Source organism: Somniosus microcephalus, chromosome 3 (genome assembly GCF_052327205.1).
Source record: "Somniosus microcephalus isolate GS21.2 chromosome 3, FLI_Smic_1.0, whole genome shotgun sequence".
NCBI lineage: Eukaryota > Metazoa > Chordata > Chondrichthyes > Squaliformes > Somniosidae > Somniosus > Somniosus microcephalus.
In genome coordinates this window covers 14943979-14965288 of record NC_140989.1, presented here as the reverse complement: position 1 = coordinate 14965288, position 21310 = coordinate 14943979, and the positions used below count along the sequence as shown (strand labels likewise).

General features: G+C 48.7%; 1 protein-coding gene across 4 annotated transcripts in view; it reads left to right on the top strand.

The window, feature by feature from the left end:
• LOC147120871 (collagen alpha-1(XII) chain-like) overlaps positions 1 to 21310 on the top strand; it is a 377794-nt gene that overhangs the window by 204436 nt on the left and 152048 nt on the right. For all 4 annotated transcript variants that reach the window (XM_085979224.1, XM_085979223.1, XM_085979225.1 and 1 more), the window contains exons 40-42: positions 1405 to 1521; positions 5660 to 5812; positions 18943 to 19017. In XM_085979224.1, coding sequence (XP_085835350.1) covers positions 1405 to 1521; positions 5660 to 5812; positions 18943 to 19017 — 345 coding nt within the window. The remainder of the gene's footprint in view (positions 1 to 1404; positions 1522 to 5659; positions 5813 to 18942; positions 19018 to 21310) is intronic.

Here is a 21310-nt window from a genome sequence, read left to right as displayed (position 1 = left end):
ATTGCTGATTTCCTACGGGATTACACTGAAGGCAGCTCAGGTTCAGTTGAAATGTTGGCCAGTGTTAAATTACCAGCCCCTGCACGCACTCAGTTTCCATTCATTGAAAAGTGTCAGGAGATTCCCATCAACCCTTTGTTCTAGTCAATGCAGACTTCACACTTCAGAGCTCAGGCCAGCTCTGAGGTCTTGTGGTGAAAAGTTTATTCCGGAATGTAGGTGAAGGGATTAAAGCCTCGCCATATAATCCATTTCTGCACAAGCGTCTGTTTAAAAGTCTTGCATATAACACTATATCCATAACACTTCAGATGTGATTTGTCAGACGTCACCCTTCAGACCTCTCCTATCAGACGTCACCTTTCAGAACTCAATCTGACGGTCTCCCACTGGAGTTTGAGTTGTTGAACCCCAGTGGAATTTCAGAGCCAAGAGTCGGCAGCAGAAACCCGAGTAGCCATATTCATGCCGGGCATTGACAGCGAGTATTGCCGTGCTGTTTGTTCTTGGGGTGCATTGGCAATGAGCCCTCGCTCGATGGGCACGAGTGCAGTATCCAGGGGAGGTCCGAAATAACAACAGAAAATGCTGGAAAAACTCAGCAGGCCAGGCAACATCCGTGGAGTGAAAAAAGAGTCAACGTTTCGGGTCAAACCCTTTGTCCAGGGGCGGTCGCTGCATTGCCATGAAGAGCGGGCACACTGACCGTGTAACACAAAGGTGCTGGGACCAATTATAACATCCCTGCTGTCCCTTCCCCCCCCAGCTGAGGTTGGGTAACACAAGATACAGGGCAGTGAAAGCTCTGGAGAACAGTTGCTCACCAGATCAGGTCACCGAACCACCGGCAGAGCCATCCAGGTATTCCCGTGAAATCAGCAGTGCCCGTCAGTCACGTGCCAGGCGTCACCACAGTGTGAAAGATATTTCAGTGAGCGAGTGGTCAGTCTATGGAACAGGCTCCATAGGTGCTAGCTGACAGTGTTCACTCATTTCAATTAGTTAGATTTCTTAGATACATTACATGAGTAATTTGAGACGTGACGTGTGGTGAGTGTAGCAAGCTCGGGAGGAACAGGTGACTTTGGACCTCTGGTTCCCAAAGCTCTCCACCACTGGGGGTTTTCCTCGCCTCGTGTCTGGGTCTGTTGTAGACTCATTGATAGAGATTGATCGCTGTGATTAGTCAACAACTCCATTATCGTTGAATCATGCGACTACCAGGATGTTAGAAGGAGAACTATATGGACCTTGACCTTTTCTCATCCAGCAATCCCCACGTTCCCAAGTATTCAGCAGGGCTGTTGACACGAGACTTCACCTGAGCGGTAATGCATGCGATTGTTTCTGATGCTGCTCTTGACACGGAATAAAATGTTCTTTGGTCTTTCTTTTCTCTCCTAGTGTACCTGAATGTGACAGGAATAAACACGTACCAAGTAGGCTGGGACAGCTTCTGCATCCAGTGGAACCCTCACAGGGCAGCAACTTCTTACAGAATAAAGCTGCAACCAGTTGATGGTAACCATAAAGAAAAAACAAAGGATTTTTATTTTTAACAAACTGTCTTTTTTAAAATATAATTTGGTTAAGTATCCAAAACTCTGCTGCCTGTGTCCTAACTCGCACCTAGTCCCGTTCACCCATCACCCCCTGTGCTCGCTGATCTATATTGGCTCCCGGTCCGGCAACACTTCGATTTTAGAATTCTCATTCTTGATTTCAAACTCCTCCATGGCCTCGCCCCCCCCTCCCTATCTCTGTGACCTCCTACAGCCCTCCGAGATCTCTGTGCTCCTGCAATTCTGGCCTCTTGCGCATCCCCCACATCCTTCACCCCACCATTGGCGGTCGTGCCTGCAGCTGTGTGGTTCAACAAAGCGACAGCAAAGCTTTATCTCAATTTTATCAGTCAGCCAGTAGAATGATATGTTTTGTTAGTGACTTAACGTTGCAACTGGAGAGACTTAACAGAAGATTCCAAGCCGCGGCTAAAAAGAGGGACGATTGGATGGTGCAGTGGATTAGGCACTGACACTGGCCTTTCGTTCCCGGGACTGTGGTTTGAATCCACTCCAAACTGATTCTCCCTTATCCACTGTACTGTAAGGTCCTATTTGAAACCAGTCTAGAAGCCTCAATTTGGTTCCTGGTGCTTCTCAGGCCTCTAGCATAAATCTGTCCTGTATTAGTGTTAAATCGGCAATGCCACCTAGAGACAGGATGGCACTGGTACAGTATGAGAAGCTCTTCTGTGGTTAGGTCTGAGGCACATTGTTAGGGCAGCGTAGAGGGAGCTTTACTCTGCATCTAAATTGCAACATACCTATACCTGGCTCAGGGCATGCTTAATACTGAAATTTGATGTCCTAAAGAAAGACTTGCATTTATGTAGATCCTTTCACAACCTCAGGACTTCCCAAAGTGTTTCACAGCCAATAACGTACTTCTGAAGTGTAGTCACTGTTGTAATGTAGGAAATGTGGCAGCCAACACAGCAAGCTCCCACAAACAGCAAAGAGATAAATGTTTTCGCATCTCATCTGAAAAATGCAGCGCTCCCTCAGTACTGCACTGGGAGTGTCAGTCTAGGTTACGTGTTCCAGCTCTCTGGATTGGGACTTGAACCGCAACCTTCTGACAATGAAGTACTTGTGAGGTGGACTCACTGTTATAATGTCGGAAATGCGGCAGCCAAATTGCGCACAGCAAGCTCCCGCAAACCGCAACATGATAATGACCACTAACTCTGTTTTAGGTGTTGAGGGATAAATATTGGCCAGGACACCGGGGAGAACTCCCCTGCTCTTACAATAGTGCCATGGCATCTTTTACGACCACCTGAGAGGGCAGACATGGGCCTCGCTTTAACGTCTCATCCGAAAGGCGGCACCTCCGACAGTGCAGCACTCCCTCAGCACTGGCACTGGAGTACCAAATCATGTGCTCAATTTGGGAAGTAGAGTTTGAAACCACAGCTTTCTGACTGCGAGTGTTACCAAATAAACCAAGCTGACACTTCCAAAGTACCATTCTGAAGTTGGCAGCTGGGAAATGCATGGGAGAGCAACCCCAGTGAACAACCCTTGAATTCTCTCTGCAGTAAAGCCTCCAACCTTCACCTGGCACTCTGGGTGGAAAGGTTGCGGTGTGGGAACCTCATAATAAAACTCACAATCTAGATTGACACTTCAGTGTGGTACTGAGTGAATGATGTACTGTCTTTCCCACGCTCACGACTGTTCAAGTGAACAGTAAAGACTTGCACTATGTCATCTGACGAAGAGCAAGAGGATTCTCTTGGTGTCCTGGCCAATATTCCTCGCTCAACCAACATCACCACAAAGAGTTTACCTGGTCACATACCTCACTGCTGTTTGTCGGGCATCGCTGCCACCAAATGGCCGCCACGTTTGCCTCCATAACCAGAGTGACTGCATTCCCAGAGTGGTTCACTGACTGAAACACTTTGAGATGCTTCGTTGATGTGATAAGAGCCTTTATAAATGCAAGCGTTCCCATCCTTCTATCTAGCCATGATGATGGGATGTTTGATATCCTAAGTTGATAACTAACCTGAGAAAGAGAAAACGCTCTGGAAAAATATTGGCAGTGAAGGGCAATTCAAATTGAAATGTGTTAACTTTTATTATCCTGATGTGGCTTTGGAATGTTTACAGCTGCTATGTTGTTTCCATATGGTCTCAATTCACAACAAAGCCTGCGGGATGTTAAAAACAGGAAACTGAAGTGTGCACTGGAGACGGCAACCCATTAGCCTTCATTAGCATAATCTTTTAACGTTTGCCAACTAATTCGTTAACATATATAAAAAGAAAGAAGCTAATGGTGTCTGAAAGGAGCTTTTAGTGTCAGGATACGAGCTGAAACTACACACGCACACACACACACAAACATACACACCCACCCGACACACGCACCCCCTCCCCACACACACACACACTCCCCACTCACGTGCAGCTCATAAGCAATGATGTGGGAGATATATTCAGAGCCCAGTGCTAATAATCTTCCCCTCTCAAAGTGTGCCAAACCTAACTGTGAACGGTGGGGAATGTTATGCTTTCAATTCGCCCGCACGAATTGGAGACAAGTGGAAACCAGAAGATGCTCTGCAGTGACCATCATCTCACGTGGTGTTAAATACGCTGTCAGGTGGATAGCAGCGGGGCAGTGATTCCTGGTAGCTGACGCGTTTAGCTGATCAGTACTTCTGAAGGTTTTGCAGATACTGCTAGCAGACCTGTGTTACACTCGCAGCAATGTTTGGAACAGGTCGGTGGTAACACCATTGCAGTACTATTCTAGAACTTAGGAATTTTTAGGAAGTGGAAAAGGCCATAAACCCAAGCAAACCCCATTCCATTTCCATATCTCCAACAAGCCTCTTCCTAGTTCCATAGTGAAACCTGGCAGTACAGAAGAGGCGTTTAAAGTTATTTTTGTCGGGCCGTGAGTGCTCCTTCAGGCTTCGCAAGAGTAATGTGGTCCGTTCATCATCCCCGATTCTCCCTTCCTGCCAGGCCAGGTCGGCCTCCGGGCAGCCCAATTTTACTCGTTTTGAAAGGGCATTCTATCTTAAATTGTCAGGCAGGGTGGAAAGGGTAGTTGAACGTTTTAAGTGCAGAGCCTCCATCACAAACTACATCCAAAACGTTACTTCCTCCGTTCTCTCCACAGATGCTGGCTGACCCAGTTTCCAGTATTTTTCTGTTCCTTTCCTTCAAATTTCCCAGCATCTGAGGTTTTATTTTTTTTGGCCTATCTTAAATGGTCGTTTCTTCGGGTCCTAAAGGGGAGCCCGAGAAACTTGGACCTCGAGTTTTATTGTTGTGAAGTCCCAGCTCAAAGGCTAGTCATTCATCTCACTGCACGTGCATGAGAGCGAGTTCCTCCAACACAGCTACCTGCCCTTAATCTGGTTTCCTTGCTCTGTCCCTATACCCTTTAATGTTCAGCACCCATCTTATATTGCGCCATATATGAATAAACCAGGTGCCAGTGATTCCAAAGGGCTGCCTGAGAATTCGCTCCAATACTTTAGGGTCCCTTACTTAAAACCCTCTTTGAAAGCTGATATTGCTGTAAGGACTTTTTTAAATAAATGATGACAGCTAAAGGGAAATGCCATAAATATTCCTGTTTCTCAAGCACTGTAATCCTGAACATAATCGTCCAAGAGAGTTAACAGGATTATGACAGGAAATTCTAGCAGAAAGAAATTCTAATATGTAATAAGACATACCCAGCAAGATAATAAAAAATAATTTGCAGGCAGAGTGTTACATATAGAATAAAGCATAGCTCGAAGTCAATTAAACATAGGATACTGCACACAGCTAGGAGTGTTTTACTCAGAATAACACAGAGTTCGGAGTACGTTACATAATAGTCAACGAGCCCAATCTTGTATTTGTTCTTCGATATTATATATGCAGCAATGGTGATGTCTTTATAAAGATTGCCAGTAAATTTGTTTAGCAAACACTCCATCACCAGGTGCTCATTGCTGTATCTTGTGACTCTAGTGTGTGTTATTGTACCAGAGGGCTGATACTGAGTTGATTCTAGGATGCTCCGATACCCTGCACACACTGAGTGCTCATTCCCACCTCTCTTGTTTCTGATTATTTTGAAGTTTACAGCAGTGGCTACCAGGAAGTTACGATCAGCGGTGCCGACTCCAGCTACTGCTTCTCTGGGCTTTCCCCCAATTCCCTTTATGATGCTGTCGTATACACTCAGCTCCCGAACCTGGAGGGACCTGGAATGAATGTGCAAGAGCGTACATGTGAGTACTGAGATGCAAGCTGCGATTAGCATGAGGGCATGGAGAGGGCAGTAAACTGACGAATTGTAGTTGGGAGTTGGATTAACATCAGTAGAGATACAGTCAGTAACACAGGGTGCTGGGGGAGAGGGGTTACTGAGTGACAGTGTGAGGGAGTTGGATTAACATCAGTAGTGATACAGTCAGTAACACAGGGCGCTGGGGGAGTGGGGTTACTGAGTGACAGTGTGAGAGAGCTGGATTAACATCAATAGAGATACAATCAGTGACACAGGGCGCTGGGGGAGAGGGGTTACTGAGTGACAGTGTGAGGGAGCTGGATTAACATCAGTAGAGATACAGTCAGTAACATAGGGCGCTGGGGGAGAGGGGTTACTGAGTGACAGTGTGAGGGAGCTGGATTAACATCAGTAGAGATACAGTTAGTGACACAGGGCGCTGGGGGAGAGGGGTTACTGAGTGACAGTGTGAGGGAGCTGGATTAACATCAGTAGAGATACAGTCAGTAACACAGGGCGCTGGGGGAGTTGGGGTACTGAGTGACAGTGTGAGGGAGCTGGATTAACATCAGTAGAGATACAGTCAGTGACACAGGGCGCTGGGGGAGAGGGGTTACTGAGTGACAGTGTGAGGGAGCTGGATTAACATAAGTAGTGATACAGTCAGTAACACAGGGCGCTGGGGGAGTGGGGTTACTGAGTGACAGTGTGAGGGAGCTGGATTAACATCAGTAGAGATACAGTCAGTGACACGGCGCTGGGGGAGAGGGGTTACTGAGTGACAGTGTGAGGGAGCTGGATTAACATCAGTAGAGATACAGTCAGTGACACAGGGCGCTGGGGGAGAGGGGTTACTGAGTGACAGTGTGAGGGAGCTGGATTAACATCAGCAGAGATACAGTCAGTAACATAGGGCGCTGGGGGAGAGGGGTTACTGAGTGACAGTGTGAGGGAGCTGGATTAACATCAATAGAGGTACAGTCAGTAACACAGGGCGCTGGGGGAGAGGGGTTACTGAGTGACAGTGTGAGGGAGCTGGATTAACATCAGTAGAGATACAGTCAGTAACACAGGGCGCTGAGGGAGAGGGGTTACTGAGTGACAGTGTGAGGGAGCTGGATTAACATCAGTAGAGATACAGTCAGTAACATAGGGCGCCGGGGGAGAGGGGACACTGGCACCAGTACTGGGACAGGAGGGAGCTGTTCTGTTGGGACGGACTCCACTTGGCCAGTGCTGGGACTAGAGTCCTGGCGAATCATATAACTAGGGCTGTAGAGAGGGCTTTAAACTAATTAGTGGGGGGGAGGTTTCTAGAGAGCAAATAATAGAAATGACAACAGAGAAGGTCATAGACTTAGGTAGCAGTGGGGGAATTAAAAAACAGAATGTGTCAGGAAGGGACAGAAGGTATGGAGTAAAAAGTAAAGTACTAAAAAGGGAAAAAACAGGAACTAAGTGTTACAAAACATATTTGAAAGTTCTTTATCTGAATGCACATAGCATTCGTAACAAAATGAATGAGTTAACGGCACAAATAATGACATATGGGTATGATCTTGTGGCCATTACAGAAACATGGCTGCAGGGTGACCATGACTGGGAATTAAACATACCAGGTTATTTAACAATCAGGAAGGACAGGCAGGAAGGGAGAGGAGGTGGGGTGGCTATGTTAATAAAGGAAGGAATCACTATAATACAGAGAAATGATATTGGGTCAAAGGAGCAGGATAGTGAAACAGTTTGGGTGGAGGTAAGGAATAATAAGGGGAAAAAAACACTAGTGGGTGTAGTCTATAGGCCTCCGAACAGTTGCAACTCTGTTGGACGGAGTATTAATCAGGAAATAGTTGAGGCTTGTAATAAGGGAACAGCTATAATTATGGGGGATTTTAATTATCATATTAACTGGACAAATCAAATTGGGCAGAGCAGCTTTGAGGAAGAGTTCATTGAGTGTATTAGGGATGGGTTTCTTGAGCAGTATGTAACTGAACCGACCAGGGGGCAAGCAACCTTAGATTTGGTCCTGTGTAATGAGACAGGATTAATTAAAAATGTCCTAGTAAAGGATCCCCTTGGAATGAGTGACCATAACATGGTTGAGTTCCATATTCAATTAGAGGGTGAGAAGGTTGGATCTCAAACAAGCGTGCTGAGCTTGAATAAAGGAGACTATGAAGGTATGAGAGCGGAATTAATTAGAGTGGACTGGGAAAATAGATTAAAGGGTAAGACGGTACATGACCAGTGGTGTACATTTAAGGAGTTATTTTACAACTTCCAAAAAAAATATATTCCACTGAGGAAAAAAGGGTGTAAAAGAAAAGATAGCCATCCGTGGCTAAGTAAAGTAATTAAGGATAGTATCCGACTAAAAACAAGGGCATATAAGGTAGCCAAATCTAGTGGGAGGATGGAAGATTGGGAAGTCTTTAAAAGACAGCAAAAAATAACAAAAAGATTGATTAAGAAACGGAAGATAGATTATGAAAGTAAATTAGCAAAAAATATAAAAACAGACAGTAAAAGTTTCTATAGTTATATAAAAAGAAAAAGGGTGGCTAAAGTAAATGTTGGTCCCTTAGAGGATGAGACCGGGAAATTAATGGTGGGAAACATGGAGATGGCAAAAACACTGAACAATTATTTTGTATCAGTCTTTACAGTAGAGGACACTAAGAATATCCCAACACTGGACAAACAGGGGGCTCTAGGGGGGGAGGAACTAAATACAATTAAAATCACTAAGGAAGTGGTATTTGGTAAAATAATGGGACTCAAGGCGGATAAATCCCCTGGACCTGATGGCTTGCATCCCAGGGTCTTGAGGGAAGTAGCGGTAGGGATTGTGGATGCATTGGTAATAATTTTCCAAAACTCACTGGACTCAGCAAAGGTCCCGGCAGAATGGAAAACTGCTAATGTAACACCCTTATTTAAAAAGGGTAGTAGGCAGAAGGCTGGAAACTATAGACCTGTTAGCCTAACATCTGTGGTTGGTAAAATGTTAGAGTCCATTATTAAGGAGACAGTAACGGGACATTTGGATAAACATAATTTAATAGGGCAAACTCAGCATGGTTTCATGAAGGGGAAGTCATGTTTAACAAATTTGCTTGAGTTTTTTGAGGAAGTAACATACAGGGTGGATAAAGGGGAACCAGTGGACGTAGTGTATTTAGACTTCCAAAAGGCATTTGACAAGGTGCCACACAAAAGATTATTGCTCAAGATAAAAAATCACGGGATTGGGGGTAATATTCTGGCGTGGGTGGAGGATTGGCTCTCTAACAGAAAGCAGAGAGTTGGGATAAATGGTTCATTCTCAGATTGGCAACCAGTAACTAGTGGTGTTCCGCAGGGGTCAGTGCTGGGTCCCCAACTCTTTACAATCTATATTAACGATTTGGAGGAGGGGACCGAGTGTAACATATCAAAGTTTGCAGATGATACAAAGATGGGACGGAAAGTAGTGAGTGAGGAGGACATAAAAAACCTGCAAAGGGACATAGACAGGCTAAGTAAGTGGGCAGAGATTTGGCAGATGGAATACAATACTGGAAAGTGTGAGGTTATGCACTTTGGCAGGAAAAATCATAGAGCAAGTTATTATCTTAATGGCAAGAAACTGGAAAGTACTGTAGTACAAAGGGATCTGGGGGTCCTGGTGCACGAAACTCAAAAAGTTAGTATGCAGGTGCAGCAAGTGATTAAGAAGGCCAATGGAATGTTGGCTTTTATTGCTAGGGGGTTGGAATATAAAAACAGGGAGGTATTGCTGCAGTTGTACAAGGTATTGGTGAGGCCGCACCTGGAATACTGCATACAGTTTTGGTGTCCATACTTAAGAAAAGACATACTTGCTCTCGAGTCAGTACAAAGAAGGTTCACTCGGTTAATCCCGGGGATGAGGGGGTGGTCATATGAGGAGAGGTTGAGTAGATTGGGACTCTACTCATTGGAGTTCAGAAGAATGAGAGGCGATCTTATTGAAACATATAAGATTGTGAAGGGGCTTGATCGGGTGGATGCGCTGAGGATGTTCCCAATGATGGGTGAAACTAGAACTAGGGGGCATAATCTTAAAATAAGGGGCTGCTCATTCAAAACTGAGATGAGGAGAAACTTCTTCACTCAGAGGGTGGTAGGTTTGTGGAATTTGCTGCCCCAGAAAGCTGTGGAAGCTACATCATTAAATAAATTTAAAACAGAAATAGATAGTTTCCTAGAAGTAAAGGGAATTAAGGGTTACGGGGAGCGGGCAGGAAATTGGACATGAGTCTGGGTTCGGAATGGTCATGGCCCTGTGGGTAGTGGAGCGGGCCCAGGGGCCGTGTAGCCTTGTTCTGCTCCTACTGTGTTCTAATTCTGTTAGATTTCAGGAGATGGTTTTATTCCTGTTCCGGGCTGGGGTGGAGATCGCCTTTACAGAAGGTAAGTACTGTAGAAAATATAGGGACAGAGTGATCTCCTGGAAGAATTTCGATCGCCTAGATGGGTCGGAGAGGAATTTCCCAGATTTTTTTCTCCCAAATTGGCCATTGGGTCTTTATCTGGTTTTTCGCCTCTCCCGGGAGATCACATGGGTTCGGGTGGATGCAGAGTGATAGAAGATTTGAGGTTAGGATCAGATCAGCCATGATCTTATTGAATGGTGGAGCAGGCTCGAGGGGCCGATTGGCCTACTCCTGCTCCTATTTCTTATGTTCTTATGTTCACAGGGCGCTGGGGGAGTGGGGGTACTGAGTGACAGTGTGAGGGAGCTGGATTAACATCAGTAGAGATACAGTCAGCGACACAGGGCGCTGGGGGAGAGGGGTTACTGAGTGACAGTGTGAGGGTGCTGGATTAACATCAGTAGAGATACAGTCAGTGACACAAGGCGCTGGGGGAGAGGGGTTACTGAGTGACAGTGTGAGGGAGCTGGATTAACATCAGTAGAGATACAGTCAGTGACACAGGGCGCTGGGGGAGAGGGGTTACTGAGTGACAGTGTGAGGGAGCTGGATTAACATCAGTAGAGATACAGTCAGTAACACAGGGCGCTGGGGGAGTGGGGGTACTGAGTGACAGTGTGAGGGAGCTGGATTAACATCAGTAGAGATACAGTCAGTGACACAGGGCGCTGGGGGAGAGGGGTTACTGAGTGACAGTGTGAGGGAGCTGGATTAAAATCAGTAGAGATACAGTCAGTGACACAGGGCGCTGGGGGAGAGGGGTTACTGAGTAACAGTGTGAGGGAACTGGATTAACATCAGTAGAGATACAGTCAGTAACATAGGGCACTGGGGGAGAGGGGTTACTGAGTGACAGTGCGAGGGAGCTGGATTAACATCAGTAGTGATACAGTCAGTAACACAGGGCGCTGGGGGGTGGGGTTACTGAGTGACAGTGCGAGGGAGCTGGATTAACATCAGTAGAGATACAGTCAGTAACATAGGGCACTGGGGGAGAGGGGTTACTGAGTGACAGTGCGAGGGAGCTGGATTAACATCAGTAGTGATACAGTCAGTAACACAGGGCGCTGGGGGAGTGGGGTTACTGAGTGACAGTGTGAGGGAGCTGGATTAACATCAGTAGAGATACAGTCAGTGACACAGGGCGCTGGGGGAGAGGGGTTACTGAGTGACAGTGTGAGGGAGCTGGATTAACATCAGTAGAGATACAGTCAGTAACACAGGGTGCTGGGGGAGAGAGTTACTGAGTGACAGTGTGAGGGAGCTGGATTAACATCAGTAGAGATACAGTCAGTGACACAGGGCGCAGGGGGGAGGGGTTACTGAGCGACAGTGTGAGGGAGCTGGATTAACATCAGTAGAGATACAGTCAGTAACACAGGGTACTGGGGGAGAGAGGTTACTGAGTGACAGTGTGAGGGAGCTGGATTAACATCAGCAGAGATACAGTCAGTGACACGGCGCGGGGGAGAGGGGTTACTGAGTGACAGTGTGAGGGAGCTGGATTAACATCAGTAGAGATACAGTGAGTAACACAGGGTGCTGGGGGAGAGGGGTTACTGAGCGACAGTGTGAGGGAGCTGGATTAACATCAGTAGAGATACAGTCAGTAACACAGGGCACTGGGGGAGAGGGGTTACTGAGTGACAGTGTGAGGGAGCCGGATTAACATCAGTAGAGATACAGTCAGTGACACAGGGCGCTGGGGGAGAGGGGTTACTGAGTAACAGTGTGAGGGAACTGGATTAACATCAGTAGAGATACAGTCAGTAACATAGGGCACTGGGGGAGAGGGGTTACTGAGTGACAGTGCGAGGGAGCTGGATTAACATCAGTAGTGATACAGTCAGTAACGCAGGGCGCTGGGGGGTGGGGTTACTGAGTGACAGTGCGAGGGAGCTGGATTAACATCAGTCGTGATACAGTCAGTAACACAGGGCGCTGGGGGCGTGGGGTTACTGAGTGACAGTGTGAGGGAGCTGGATTAACATCAGTAGAGATACAGTTAGTGACACAGGGCGCTGGGGGAGAGGGGTTACTGAGTGACAGTGTGAGGGAGCTGGATTAACATCAGTAGAGATACAGTCAGTAACATAGGGCACTGGGGGAGAGGGGTTACTGAGTGACAGTGCGAGGGAGCTGGATTAACATCAGTAGTGATACAGTCAGTAACACAGGGCGCTGGGGGAGTGGGGTTACTGAGTGACAGTGTGAGGGAGCTGGATTAACATCAGTAGAGATACAGTCAGTGACACAGGGCGCTGGGGGAGAGGGGTTACTGAGTGACAGTGTGAGGGAGCTGGATTAACATCAGTAGAGATACAGTCAGTAACACAGGGTGCTGGGGGAGAGAGTTACTGAGTGACAGTGTGAGGGAGCTGGATTAACATCAGTAGAGATACAGTCAGTGACACAGGGCGCAGGGGGGAGGGGTTACTGAGCGACAGTGTGAGGGAGCTGGATTAACATCAGTAGAGATACAGTCAGTAACACAGGGTACTGGGGGAGAGAGGTTACTGAGTGACAGTGTGAGGGAGCTGGATCAACATCAGCAGAGATACAGTCAGTGACACGGCGCGGGGGAGAGGGGTTACTGAGTGACAGTGTGAGGGAGCTGGATTAACATCAGTAGAGATACAGTGAGTAACACAGGGTGCTGGGGGAGAGGGGTTACTGAGCGACAGTGTGAGGGAGCTGGATTAACATCAGTAGAGATACAGTCAGTAACACAGGGCACTGGGGGAGAGGGGTTACTGAGTGACAGTGTGAGGGAGCCGGATTAACATCAGTAGAGATACAGTCAGTGACACAGGGCGCTGGGGGAGAGGGGTTACTGAGTGACAGTGTGAGGGAGCTGGATTAACATCAGATGCGATACAGTCAGTGACACAGCGCGCTGGGGGAGAGGGGTTACTGAGTGACAGTGTGAGGGAGCTGGATTAACATCAGTAGAGATACAGTCAGTAATACGGCACTGGGGGAGAGGTTACTGAGCGACAGTGTGAGGGAGCTGGATTAACATCAGTAGAGATACAGTCAGTGACACAGGACGCTGGGGGAGAGGGGTTACTGAGCAACAGTGTGAGGGAGCTGGATTAACCTCAGTAAAGATACGGTCAGTAACACAGGGCGCTGGGGGGAGTGGTTACTGAGTGACAGTGTGAGGGAGCTGGATTAACATCAGTAGAGATACAGCGGGAGCATTCAGATGCACTCCGCTGATGTAATCCTTGGGACTGCTCAGCAAACATCACAAACTTACAGAACAGGAAACTGAAGTCCTTTGGCTCTCGAGAGCTAACTTTGATTCTTTAACTCACCATCAGCTCAGGCTCTCTAATGGTTTGATTGGTCAATGCAGGGGCTAGTTGCTGTGCAGGGCTGGAAGTTTCCCCAGGATAGAGAGAAACGATTTCCTCTGGTAGGGGGAGACCTGAACAAGGGGACATAATCTTAAAATTAGAGCTTGGCCGTTCAGAACTGATATCACTTCTTCACGCGAAGTGTAGTGGAACTAGAGAACTCTCCCCCCCAAAAAGCTGTTGAGGCTGGTGGTCAATTGATCATTTCAAAACTGAGATTAATAGATTTTTGTTGGGTAAGGTTATTAAGGTTTACGGAACCAAGGCGGGCAGATGGAGTTAAGATACAGATCGACCATGATCAAATTGAATGGCGGAACAGGCTCGAGGAGCTGAATGGCCTCCTCCTAAGTTCCTGGAGTGGGGAGGGGAAGGGAAATCAATCGGGGTTACAGCACCTGGTTACCCAGTTACACCTGCTGATTGTGATGAAATATTCCATTCATCACTATTCCATTCATCACTGCCTGTGACTGTGGTTGGTTTCAGGTTCCCCCTTACCATTGTATTGCCTGTGACTGTGGTTGGTTTCAGGTTTCTCCTCACCATTGTATTGTGTATTGGAATGTATGGAATGTGTTGTGTGTAGGGCTCCGCCCATACCTGGCCTCTATGTAAGCCAGCTCAGTCTGGCCTCACAGCCAGTACTACAGACCTCCAGGGAAGATACCTCTCTCCACTGCGTGTTATCTTCTAAGTTAATAAAAGCCTTGTTTTGTTTCGCTAACATCGAGTCTCGGGATTATTGAGGCACATCAATTTTATTAACTTATTTTTCAACACAATGGATCAACTCCTGAAACCCGAACGTTTCGATTTGGATCAGCATGCTCCGGACGCATCAGCATGCTTCGGACACTGGTTTATGTGTATGGAATTCTTCCTGGACAATTCCGCAGCCGTCAAAGACGCTACGGACGCTGCGAGTATGAAACTCGGAATTCTGCGGAATTGGGTAAGCCACCGGGTTTACCCCCTCATCCAAGATGCCGACACATACCTGGCCGCCTGCGACATCTTAAAGGCGCATTACCAGCAGCCTACGAATGAGGTGTATGCTAGGCATCTGCTCGCCACTCGCGCACAGCGACCTGGGGAATCGGTGGAGGAGTTCCTAGGCACCCTGAAAATGCTTGGCAAAGACTGCAAGTGCCGAGATGTAAAAGCCACAGTGTACACTGACGAGCTTGTTCGCGATGCCTTTATCACAGGCCTCCGCTCCACTTACATCCGGCAAAGACTGCTGGAGAAAACGGGATTAGACCTGAAACAGGCTGCGGACACCGCGCGATCCCTGGATGTGGCCCAGAGAAACTCGGACGCCTACTCTTCAGCCCGCGCCGTCCACGCCGCCACGTGTGCACCAAGGGCGCCGCCATCTTGGAAGGCATCTTCCCCGCCCGGCAGCCCGACACCGTCGGGGCCCCGCTCTCCCCCCAGAAGCCCTACGACAGCCGCGACGCGTCGGGGACCCAACTGCTACTTCTGCGGGCAGCCAAAGCACACCAGAAACCTTTGCCCGGCGAAAGGCACCACCTGCTTTAAGTGCGGTAAGAAGGGGCACTTTGGGAAGGTGTGCAGAGGGAACCCCGCTGGAAAACCAAAACCCGCCACCGCCGCGTGTGCGCCGTGGGAGCGGCCATCTTGGATGCCATCTTGCCCGACCTCGTGGGGTCCGCCATCTTGTGAGCAGACAGCGCGGACGCCATCTTGTCTCGATCAGGGCCCTACTGTGGCATCGGTCACAGTGGACCAGACCAGGCCCCACCCGCTATCCAAATTAATGGTGGACATCGAGGTAAACGGGTGCGGGGTTAAATGTTTAATTGACAGTGGAAGCACGGAGAGTTTTATCCACCCGGAACTGGCACGACAACTCTCCCTAAAGGTGGTCCCTACTCGGGGTACCATCTCTATGGCTGATAAAACCCAGACATCGACCATTCTGGGTTACTGCACGGTACAATTGTCCGTTAACGGGACTGTATACGATAATTTTAAAGTATTAATCATGAAGAATCTATGCGCGAGCGTGATCTTGGGCCTGGATTTCCAGTGCAACCACCAAAGCATCACGCTCAAGTACGGTGGGTCCCAGCCGCCCCTCACAGTGTGCGGCCTGGCTACCCTGAAGGTAAAGCCGCCTTCGCTATTCGCGAACCTTACCCCTAACTGCCGGCCAATAGCGACCAAAAGCAGGAGGTACAGCTGGGAGGACAGGCGGTTTATCGCAACCGAGGTAGACAGGCTCCTGAAAGAGCGCATTATTGAATGCAGCAATAGCCCGTGGCGCGCCCAAGTGGTGGTGGTAAGGGGTAGCGAGAAGAAACGGATAGTGATCGACTACAGCCAAACGATCAACAGGTACACCCAACTAGACGCCTACCCGCTACCCCGCATATCAGAAATGGTGAACCAAATCGCCCAATACCGGGTGTTCTCCACCATCGACCTCAAGTCAGCGTACCACCAGCTCCCTATCAGACCAGAGGACCGCCCGTACACCGCCTTCGAGGCGAACGGACGCCTCTACCAATTCCTCAGAGTCCCCTTTGGGGTGACGAATGGGGTCTCGGTCTTCCAGAGGGAGATGGACCGCATGGTCGATGACCACCACTTGCAGGCAACCTTCCCCTACCTCGACAACGTCACCATCTGCGGTCACAACCAGCAGGATCACGACTCGAACCTCGAGAGGTTCCTGAAAACCGCACAAAAACTCAACCTCACCTACAACGAGGACAAGTGCGTTTTCAACACCACGTGCCTCTGCATACTAGGCAGCGTGGTGGAGAATGGGGAAATCGGACCAGACCCCGACCGATTGCGCCCCCTACGGGAGCCGCCCCTGCCCAACACTCCCAAAGCCCTGAAAAGGTGCCTGGGGTTATTTTCTTATTATTCCCAATGGGTCCCCAACTACTCCGACAAAGCCCGCCCCCTCTTGAAAGCATCCTCTTTTCCGCTCTCTGCTGAGGCCCACGCCGCCTTCAAAAGCATTAAGCAGGATATTGAGCGGGCCACGCTACAGGCAGTGGACGAGAACACTCCATTTCAAGTGGAAAGTGATGCGTCTGACTTTGCCTTGGCGGCCACCCTCAACCAGGCGGGGCGGCCCGTAGCTTTCTTCTCGAGGACCCTCCAAGGGCCCGAGATCAGACACTCCTCCGTGGAAAAGGAGGCCCAAGCCATCGTGGAGGCAGTGCGCCACTGGCGCCACTACCTAGCCGGCAAACGCTTCACCCTACTTACCGACCAGCGGTCGGTAGCGTTTATGTTCAATAATAAACAGAGGGGGAAGATCAAAAATGATAAGATTCTTAGGTGGCGGATCGAGCTCTCCACCTTCGAGTATGACATCATTTACCGGCCAGGGGCCCTTAACGAATCCCCAGATGCCCTCTCACAAGGGATGTGTGCCAGCGCCACCGGGGATCGGCTACAGACCCTCCACAACGACCTCTGCCACCCAGGGGTCAAGCGGCTGTTCCACTTCATAAAGTCCCGCAACTTACCCTACTCGATTGAGGATGTTCGGTCTCTGACCAGGAACTGCCGCACTTGCGCTGAGTGCAAGCCTCGGTTCTACCACCCTGATAGAGCCCACTTAATCAAAGCTACACGGCCCTTTGAGCGGCTCAGCTTAGATTTCAAGGGCCCCCTCCCGTCCGTCGACCGCAATGTTTACTTCCTGAACATTGTGGACGAATACTCCCGGTTCCCATTCGCCTTCCCCTGCCCAGACATGACCAGCGCCACGGTCATTAAATGCCTCAACAGCCTGTTCTGCCTGTTCGGTATGCCGAGCTACATCCACACGGATAGGGGGGCGTCCTTCATGAATGAAGAGCTACGCCAGTACATGCTGTCCAGGGGGATCGCCACGAGCCGTACCACCAGCTACAACCCCCGGGGTAACGGTCAAGTGGAGCGAGAGAACAGGACAGTATGGAAAGCAGTCACTCTAGCTCTAAGGACCAAGGGCCTCCCTATCTCCCGCTGGCAGGAAGTCCTCTCAGATGTGCTCCATTCGATACGGTCGCTATTGTGTACTGCCACTAATGCCACGCCTCATGAACGAATGTTTAGCTTCCCCCGGAAATCCACCTCAGGCGTATCCATGCCGTCATGGCTCTCCACCCCGGGTCCGGTATTCGTGCGAAGGCATGTGAGGGGCCATAAGACGGACCCTCTCGTGGAGCCAGTGCACCTACTCCACGCCAACCCCCAATACGCGTATGTCCGGCACGCCGACGGAAGGGAGGGCACCGTGTCAATAAAAGACGTCGCCCCAGCCGGTAACGACAACAACCACGGCAATAGCAGCAACAACGACCACAGCAACTCTTACCCACCCACTACTCTTTCATCACCCCCGGAAGAACATCGACCAACGGCACCCCCACCAACTACCCCTTCAACAACCCTGGCGGCACCCCCGGCAGAGACCCAGGAGGCCACCGGGGACACCCAGCCGACACCCGCGACACCACAACAGCCACGTCGGTCGCAGAGGACTATCAAACCCCCGAGCAGACTAAATCTATAGAAGGGGTGAATGTGATGAAATATTCCATTCATCACTGCCTGTGACTGTGGTTGGTTTCAGGTTCCCCCTTACCATTGTATTGCCTGTGACTGTGGTTGGTTTCAGGTTTCTCCTCACCATTGTATTGTGTATTGGAATGTATGGAATGTGTTGTGTGTAGGGCTCCGCCCATACCTGGCCTCTATGTAAGCCAGCTCAGTCTGGCCTCACAGCCAGTACTGCAGACCACCAGGGAAGATACCTCTCTCCACTGCGTGTTATCTTCTAAGTTAATAAAAGCCTTGTTTTGTTTCGCTAACATCGAGTCTCGGGATTATTGAGGCACATCACTGATAAACATGTTTCAATGGATATCGGAAGAGGGCAGGAATAAGGTGCGGCTCCGATGTCCCTTTGATCGGATAACTGGCACTTACTGTCGAACCTCATGGTGCCATACTGTAGTTAGAGCCAGTCTCTCCTGCGCGTGAGAAGAGGGCGTGGTACAGGTGGGGGGGATGGAAGGGGAGGGGGGGCGCGGTGGGGGGAAAGGAAGAAATGAAAAACCACCTCCCTGAGAACGGCTGCCATTTTGTCCCAAGATGTCACATTCTTGAGTTTGAATTTGAAGGTTGCTATCGTGTTCATGAATTTAATTATGTGACCCAACCTTGAGTCTGACGGTCAAAAGTGAATGTATTTTTTTTTTGTTTTGATTTTGTGATCATTTTTGAAATATTTGATTTAAATTACAAATGCCCATTTGCTCCCTTTGCAGTGATTCGCCCCACGGAAGCGCCTACAGAGCCCCCATCTCCTCCCCCACCGCCAACCATCCCACCTGCCCGAGAAGGTGAGCTATTTACCTCATCTGTACTGCCGTCTCTAACGGCCTTACATACCCAGAGCATTGTGATTGAAAAGGATGATCACAGAGGCGTAGCCTCTCTGGAAACTTCTGCATCTCTGGTTTTGGCCAAAGGGAAAGCTGGAATTCTGAATTAAAAACAGAAAGAGCTGGAAATAGGTCCGGCAGCATCTGAAGAGAGAAAGGCCAGGTTCAAGCTTCAGGAGGCACGCTGGTTAGACGTATTCCTGGAGGTTACGTCATAAGACCTCTTGCCTCAACCACCCTGCCCGGTCAAACAGATTGACAGGGTCGATGCTGAGAGGCTGTTTCCCCTGACTGGGGAGTCTAGAACCAGGGGTCACAGTCTCAGGATAAGGGGTCGGCCATTTAAGACTGAGATGAGGAGGAATTTCTTCACTCAGAGGGTGGTGAATCTTTGGAATTCTCTACCCCAGAGGGCTGTGGATGCTCAGTCGTTGAGTATATTCAAGACAGAGATCGATAGATTTTTTGACTGTAGGAGAATCAAGGGATATGGGGATCGGGCGGGAAAGTGGAGTTGAGGTCGAAGACCAGCCATGATCTTATTGAATGGCAGAGCAGGCTCGAAGGGCCGTATAGCCTAATCCTGCTCTTAAATTTTATGTTCTTATGTTCTTAGATGTTTGCTCCAACTCCAATATTTTTATGATACACAAAAGCAGATGAAAAAAAGAAACTGACCATTTTTTTAATGCCCCTATGATTTTCCTCCCGACTTGCTTGAAGCAGTGTCCCGGAGAATTACTTTAATTCCCGGAGTCTCCCGGAGAGTTGGCATCCCTTGGCGGGACTCCTTGCAGTGGAATTATGTCTGAACATTACAGTGCCTTTACCTTTCTGAACCTGTCAGTATACTCCCAATAGTCACCTTTTCCAACTCAGTTTTCCAGTATACAGGTTTGAGGGCAGGGGGCGGGGGGATTAATTCCACCTCTTGGCTGAGTGGATTTATTTTTTAAATTCGTTCCTGGGGTGTGGGCATCGCTGGCGAAGCCAGCATTTATTGCCCATCCCTAATTGCCCTTGAGAAGGTGGTGGTGAGCCGCCACAGTCTGTGAGGTGAAGGTTTTCCTAGATGGTTTGATACAACTGAGTGACTTGCTCGGCCATTTCAGAGGGCAGTTAAGAGTCAACCACATTGCTGTGGGTCTGGAGTCACATATAGACCAGACCAGGTAAGGACGGCAGATTTCTTTCCTAAAGGACATTAGTGAACCAGATGGGTTTTTATGACAATCCGGTAGTTTCATGGTCACCATTACTGAGACTAGCTTTTTATTCCAGATTTATTTAATTAACTGAATTTAAATTCCCCAGCTGCCGTGGTGGGATTTGAACTCATGTCGCTGGATCATTAGTCTAGTAACAAACGAGCAGCCATATCCAGTGGCATTGCTTATTTACAGTTAGTAGAAGCTTAGAAGATGCCGTCCACTCCCCACCATCTCAGAAAGCAAGCCATCATCAGCAAGGGGAGAATGAGATCATTTGAAAGAAAGTAACTTGTAAAATTAGGGAGAATAAAAAAAAACAGAAATCGGAATCAGCTGGAAATGTTACATAGAATTCCATAAAATTTACAGCACAGAAACAGGCCATTCGGCCAAACTGGTCTGTGCCGGTGTTTATGCTCCACACGAGCCTCCTCCAATGCTACTTTATCTAACCCTATCAACAGAACCTTCTATTCCTTTCTCCCTTCGTCCATATCTAGCTTCTGCTTAAATGCATCTATGTTATTCGCCTCAATTACTTGTTGTGATAGCGAGTTCCACATTCTCACCACTCTCCGTAACGTCGCTCGTCTCCACCCCGCCTCTGCTAATCCGCTGCTGAAACCCTCATCCATGCCTTTGTTGCCTCTAGACTTAACTATTCCAATGCACTCCTGGCTGGCCTCCCACGTTTTACATGATGTAAACTTGAGGTCATCCAAAACTCGGCTGCCCGTGTCCTAACTCACACCCAGTCCTGTTCACCCTTCACCCCTGTGCTCGCTGATCTACATTGGCTCCCGGTTAAGCAACACCTTGATTTCAAAATTCTCATCCGTGTTTTCAAATCTGTCCATGGCCTCGCCCCTCCCTATCTCTGTAATCTCCTCCAGTCCCACAACCCCACAAGATATCTGCGCTCCTCTAATTCTGGCCTCTTGAGCATCCCTGATTATAATCACTCAACCATTGGTGGCCGTGCCTTCTGTTGCCTTGGCCCTAAGCTCTGGAATTCCTTCCCTAAACCTCTTCACCTCTCT